This window comes from Saimiri boliviensis, chromosome 17, assembly GCF_048565385.1.
Source record: "Saimiri boliviensis isolate mSaiBol1 chromosome 17, mSaiBol1.pri, whole genome shotgun sequence".
NCBI classification, from domain to species: Eukaryota; Metazoa; Chordata; class Mammalia; order Primates; family Cebidae; genus Saimiri; species Saimiri boliviensis.
The window spans coordinates 44,863,918-44,870,449 of record NC_133465.1 but is presented as its reverse complement, the minus strand read 5'-3'; the positions used below and the strand labels follow the sequence as shown (position 1 = coordinate 44,870,449).

General features: G+C 49.1%; 1 protein-coding gene across 2 annotated transcripts; it reads right to left on the bottom strand.

Moving 5' to 3' along the window:
- Positions 1–280: 280 nt before the first annotated feature.
- RPL19 (ribosomal protein L19) lies at positions 281–3,984 on the bottom strand. Of its 2 annotated transcripts, none has more exons than XM_039476813.2 (6): positions 3,885–3,984; positions 3,164–3,270; positions 2,119–2,241; positions 1,449–1,569; positions 846–956; positions 281–492 (listed from the first exon to the last, which is right to left on the bottom strand). In XM_039476813.2, the coding sequence occupies exons 1-6, from the start codon at positions 3,887–3,889 to the stop codon at positions 369–371; spliced, it is 591 nt and encodes a 196-aa protein (XP_039332747.1). In that variant the 5' UTR covers positions 3,890–3,984; the 3' UTR covers positions 281–368. The 2 variants fall into 2 exon arrangements, with proteins under 2 accessions (XP_039332747.1, XP_074244794.1); XM_074388693.1 differs by lacking the exon at positions 3,885–3,984 and adding an exon at positions 3,493–3,599.
- Between the last annotated feature and the right edge of the window lie 2,548 nt (positions 3,985–6,532).

Here is a 6,532-nt window from a genome sequence, read left to right as displayed (position 1 = left end):
ACTTTGGGAGGCCAAGACAGGTGATCACCTGAGGTCAGGAGTTTGAGACCAGCCTGGCCAACATGGTAAAGTTGAAACCCTGTCTCTATTAAAAATACGTAAATCAGCTGGATTTACGTGTGGTGGTACCAGCCTGCAATCCTAGCTACTCAGGAGGCTGAGGCAGGAGAATCGCTTAAACCAAGGTCCCACCACTGCACTCAAGCCTGGGCAACAGAGAGTGACTGCCTAAAAAAAAAAAAAAAAGACTCACTGAGCAGCCATAAACCTTGCAAGCAGCAGAGAGGCAAGCAGATAAAGGCTTGTTTTATTTAATGGCTGATCTATGTAATCACGGAGGCCAGTATGTACAGACAAAGGGGGCGCTTTTATTTCTTGGTCTCCTCCTCCTTGGACAGAGTCTTGATGATCTCCTCCTTTTTGGCCTGGAGGCGCTCTTCACGGCGCTTTCGTGCTTCCTTGGTCTTAGACCTGCGGGCCTCAGCCTGGTCACTGGTCAAAGAGAAAAGATGGGTCAGTTTGGGAAGAGATGAGATGCTGGGAAGATAAAGGCACATTCCCAGACTTCTCCTTTTGAGCCTAGGTTGCCTCAGAAATGAGTTGCTGGGACCACAAAGGGCTCCTGCTTCAACTAAACCTCTACAGTCCCTATGAGAACAGGACGGTTGGGTGCATACAGGACAGAGGAGTTACGCCTCTAACGGAACAGCTGTATTCCTATGACAGACTGTGACCAAGTCAAGACTTGGGCATCGGGACATTTTAAGTATCTAAGAACAACTCTCAAAATAAAGGTCAAAGAACTTTCCCCTAAGACTGTAATGCCAATTCCTGAAAACACTCACGCCAGGAGCTTCTTGCGGGCCTTGTCTGCCTTCAGCTTGTGGATGTGTTCCATGAGAATCCGCTTGTTCTTGAACACATTCCCCTTCACCTTCAGGTACAGGCTGTGATACCTGCAGGGTACACGGAGTGAAGAAATGCTGGTCGGTGATGGATCAGAGGCTGCCTTGTGAGCTGTTCCTCCACCCAAGACCACTAAGCTTGTATGTTCCTTTCCTTTCTCCTATTGTTGCATCAATTACTTCTCAAACCATGACTTTTTTTTTTCAGGCAGATCACTTGAGGCTGGGACTCTGAGACCAGCCTGGCCAACATGGTTAAACCCCATCTCTACTAAATATACAAAAATTAGCCAGGCATGGTGGTACATGTCTGTAATCCCAGCTAGTCGGGAGGGTGAGGCAGAATTGCTTGAACCTGGAAAGCAGACGTTGCAGTGAGCCAAGACCGTGCCACTACATTCCAGCCTGGGAGTGAGAGAGAGACAGACTGACTCCAAAACAAAAAACAAAAAAGCTCCCTAACCAGGGCCAGTAAGACAGTGTCTGTGAAAGAACAAGCCATCAAAGCAGCAAATGGATACTGGGCCTGCGAGGGCGGCTTACATGTGGCGATCAATTTTCTTAGATTCCCGGTATCTTCTGAGCAGCCGGCGCAGAATCCTCATTCTCCTCATCCATGTGACCTTCTCTGGCATTCGGGCATTGGCTGTACCCTTACGCTTACCTGTGGAGAAGATGAGTTAGGAATGGGCCACTGTCTGTAATACAGGAAATGAATAGTTTCAAGTCAGGGTCCTTAACTTATTTAATCCTCACAATCTCATTTTAAGTAGCATTACTTCCATTTTCCAATGATGATCCTAACTACTTAAGCTCCTTCATTTACTCAATTTTAAAGGAAGCACAAACATGGCAGTAATTCCCCATTCACTTCATACAGAATGTGGGTTTAACAGGCACTGCACCACAACAGTATAGCCCGTTGTAAGGAGCTTCCCTCAATCATTCTGACACTAGAAAGTAATTTTAGACTTAGACAGACAACATTCTCAAGGACCCAGCAGAATCCTTGGCATAGTGTAGGTAGGGACTTAGTGAATGTGACCTCCTACCAGCAATACTCTCAGCTCAATACCAGCACCAACTCTCTGATTTGCACACAGGCAGAAAACACATCAAATATCAAGGAGTTAAGAAACGGGCTCAAGATGAGACAGAGTGCAAAGATCTTGAATATATTTTAGTGTAGACACCAGCCCCCATTATTTCTTACCTATGCCCATGTGCCTGCCCTTCCGGCGGGCCAAGGTGTTTTTCCGGCAGCGAGCCCGGGAATGGACTGTCACAGGCTTGCGGATGATCAGCCCATCTTTGATCAGCTTCCGGATCTGCTGACCTGAAAGCAGAGGTCCTGCTCACATTCCTAGCCTCATGGTCTCAAAAAGGATAGAAATACTGCAACTTGTTTGTTTCTTAATAATAACTTGTTTATTTCTTCTTCTGAAAACCAAACAAAACCTCTATCTTTTCTTTTTCCTTCACAAACAGAAGTTGTGAGAGATACTTTTTGTCTTTCAGTCTCCCTATGTTGCCCAGGCCTGTCTTGAATTCCTAGCTCATGATCCTCCTGCCTCAGCTTCCCAAATAGCTAAGATTACAGATGCCTGCCGCCATGCCTGGCCTTTTCTACTTTTTAAATGTATTAGAGCACACTCAAAAGAACAAGCCTGATACAATGTCTCCTCCATTTTATACATCCCCTGAATAACGAGCTTTCATAGGTTTGTAGAGTCAACACAGGCTAGGTGTGGTGGCTCACACCTGTAATCTCAGCACTTTGGGAGGATGAGGGGGGCCTTATCACCTGAGGTCAGCAGTTTGAGACCAGCCTGGCCAACATGGTGAAACCCCATCTCTACTAAAGATACAAAAACTAGTCAGGTGTGGTGTCATGCGCCTTAGTCCCAGCTACTTGATGGGTGAGGCAGGAGAACTGCTTGAACCTGGGTGTGAATGCTTGGACCTGGTTGCAGTGAGCTGAGATCTTACCATTCCACTCCAGTACAGGTGACAGTGAGACTGTCTCAAAAATAAATAAATTAGCCAGGCGTGGTGGTGCACACCTGTAATCCCAGCTACTCGTAAGAGGCTGAGGCAAGAGAAATCACTCGAGTCTGGGAGTGGGGTGGGGGTTGCAATAAGATGCCACCAAAAGATGCCAAAACAACAACAAAAAAAGCAACGAAATTGTGTTATCATTTATCTGATGCCGGACAAGGGAAGGGGATAAGGTGAAGAGACAGATCCCAGATACTCACGCGAGTTAGCATTGGCGATTTCGTTGGTCTCATTCGGGTCCAACCAGACCTTCTTCTTGCCACAGCGGAGGACACTAGAGGCGAGCCTCTTCTGAAGCCTAAGCATACTGAACACACAAAAAACATTATTAGACCCTGAAAGCCACTCCTGGGCAAGAACGAACGTCCCCAAGACCCACCCTTTGCCACCCACACCACAGCCTCGAACTCAGACTCTTTACTCTGCTTTCTGGGCTCATTTCCTCGTTTTATCACAGTAACAAGCCACGTTCGGCCATTCATAAAGATTTCCTTTATGAGTGGCCAAAGGAAAGGAAAGCGTCAATCACCTCACTCCGCAGTCGGAGGCCTGGGGCCTAAGCTGAGCTTGCCCTAAGTCACGTGAAAGCAGAGATCTGCTCGGCTCCGGTTGTGCCCAGCAAAAAAGGGCCCACGGCTCGGTCCCGGTCGCTGCCTTTGTTCTGCCCGCGTGGGTCGACCCGACACGTGTGCGGCGCGGCGCCTGCCGGGGCAGCCTTTCCGGGTCTCAGTGGCTGCGACGCTCCCCGCTCCCCCTACTCCGGAGGCCCGGGACAAGTGTGCTCCCGCCTACCCCAAACTCCGAGACCAGCCGCTTTACGCCGGCCTCCATCTCATCTCCCCTAACCCCGGCAGCGGTCCCAAGCCCGACCATCCCCTGGCGGAACGCTTCACCGCCGGCAAGGGACCCGCGGTACCTCACCTCATGGCTGCGGCCGCAGCAGCGAAAGGAAAGAGCTCGCTTGGGCCTGGCTCCTCCCATTATCTGCGAAGGGGAAGAGCCCAAACCCCGCTCCAATTTCTTCTGCATTCCTGTACGGTTCTTTCGTCTTCCGCCACCCCAAACTCACTCATGGCCTCCATAAAGACCTGGAATGATAAACATCTAATATAGGAAATCGGTTTTAAACTTAAAAACATAGAAAGTGTACCCCTTCTGTAGGAAAAGTGGTATAGTCCGACTTCCTATTAGACATGCGCAGCAAGGGTACCGGATCCCGTGGTTATTTGTAACCGGAAGTCAGGTGGATTGCGCAGGCGGAGTGAGAGATTTTGCTAGAGGCCTGGTGTCTGTGGGCGTTCAGCTGGTTGTGGGTGGGTGTTTTATTAGCCGGAAAAAAAAGTCAGTTAAAGAAGGGAGAGAGGCTGGGCGCAGTGGCTCACGCTTGTAATCCCAGCACTTTGGGAGGCCGAGGTGGGTGGATCACGAGGTCAAGAGATCGAGACCATCCTGGTCAACATGGTGAAACCCCGTCTCTACTAAAAATACAAAAAAACTAGCTGGGCATGGTGGCATGTGCCTGTAATCCCAGCTACTCAGGAGGCTGAGGCAGGAGAATTGCCTGAACCCAGGAGGTGGAGGTTGCGGTGAGCCGAGATCGCGCCATTGCACTCCAGCCTGGGTAACAAGAGCGAAACTCCGTCTCAAAAAAAAAAAAAAAAAAAGAAGCCAGAGGGAATAATGACAGCAGATATCACACAAAGGCGACCTCTCATTCACTCTCGTAGTAGATTGAAAGCCCCTGGAGTGCCGAATAGATCACTAAAAGATGTTAGTGTTTTTACGCTACCGCGGGTCTTGAATCTCTTGGTGCCTCAATTTCCTCCTCTGTAAAGTGGACCTAATTCCAATATTTCTGTCATCCAGTTGTGAAAATTACTTGAGATAACGTTTGCAGTTAGCAAAAAAAAAAAAAAAAAAAAAAGGCATTAAGACAGCCAACTCTTGGGAGTGTGGGAACCAGTCTCATTGGGCTCACAACTGTACTGTGGCAGACATGAATCCTCCATCCAGCACACCTGAGAAATACTGCATTGGTTGCATGGACGAATGATTGCAGAAAATAAAATTTTTTTAAAAAGAGGGGGCTGGACTCGGTGGCTCACGCCTGTAATCCCAGCATTTTGGGAGGCCAAGGTGGGTGGATCACTTGAAGTCAGGAGTTCGAGACCAAGGTGAAACCCCATCTCTACTAAAAATACAAAAATTAGACGGGCGTGGAGGTGGGCACCTGTAATCCCAGCTACTTGGGAGGCTGAGGTGGGAGAATTACTTGAACGTGGGAGGCAGAGGTTGCAGTGAGCCGAGAAGGCGCCACTGCACTCCAGCCTGCATGACAGAGTGAGACTTTCTGAAAAAAAAAAAAAAAAAAAAAAAAAAAAAAAAGTCAGGACCACTTGAGGCTCGAACTCATGATTGGTTCCCGCTGATCACCCTATCTCTTTTATCTCAACTTTCCTGCCTGAGAAAGTAGGAGAGAGAAAGGGAAGCAATATTTATTCTACTTCCTCACATCACAATTAGTGTCGTCCTCATTTTTTTTTTTGAGGCGGAGTTTCGCTCTTGTTACCCAGGCTGGAGTGCAATGGCGCGATCTCGGCTCACCGCAACCTCCGCCTCCTGGGCTCAGCCAATTCTCCTGCCTCAGCCTCCTGAGTAGCTGGGATTACAGGCACGTGCCACCATGCCCAGCTAATTTTTTGTATTTTTAGTAGAGACGGGGTTTCACCATGTTGACCAGGCTGGTCTCGATCTCTTGACCTTGTGATCCACCCGCCTCGGCCTCCCAAAGTGCTGGGATTACAGGCTTGAGCCACCGCGCCCGGCCATGACTGACTCTTTCATTACACCTTACAGCTTTTCCAAACAACCCAGCAATCCATTTAATTCTCCCTTATCCTCCCAGTAATACCAGGTGACACAGACTCCACAGTACCAGGAATCCCATTTTTTTTTTTTTTTTTTTTTGAGACGGAGTTTCGCTCGTTACCCAGGCTGGAGTGCAATGGCGCGATCTCGGCTCACCGCAACCTCCGCCTCCTGGGTTCAGGCAATTCTCCTGCCTCAGCCTCCTGAGTAGCTGGGATTACAGGCACGCGCCACCACGCCCAGCTAATTTTTTTGTATTTTTAGTAGAGACGGGGTTTCACCATGTTGACCAGGATGGTCTCGATCTCTTGACCTTGTGATCCACCCGCCTCGGCCTCCCAAAGTGCTGGGATTACAGGCTTGAGCCACCGCGCCCGGCCGTGTCGTCCTCATTTTACAGCTGAGGTAACAGATTGAGAACGCAGGTATCTCTGACTGCCAAGCCCATGCTTTCGCGGTTATGCCAGCCTTTCTTGTCTCCAAGGGGCAGGTGGAAACCCTGCTCAGGATTGGAGCTCTTCCTGGAAGGTTTCTAAGGGGCTTCATCTTCACTCACTGCTCCTCCTTCCCCAAAGTGATGTGATCAGAGAAATGACAGGCTGACCATTCACTTGTTATCAGAATCGGGTGAGGAGGAGGAGTCCCAAAGTCTCCTCTCCTGCAGAACACAGCAAGCTGGCTTTATTTTAAGGTCACTTGAC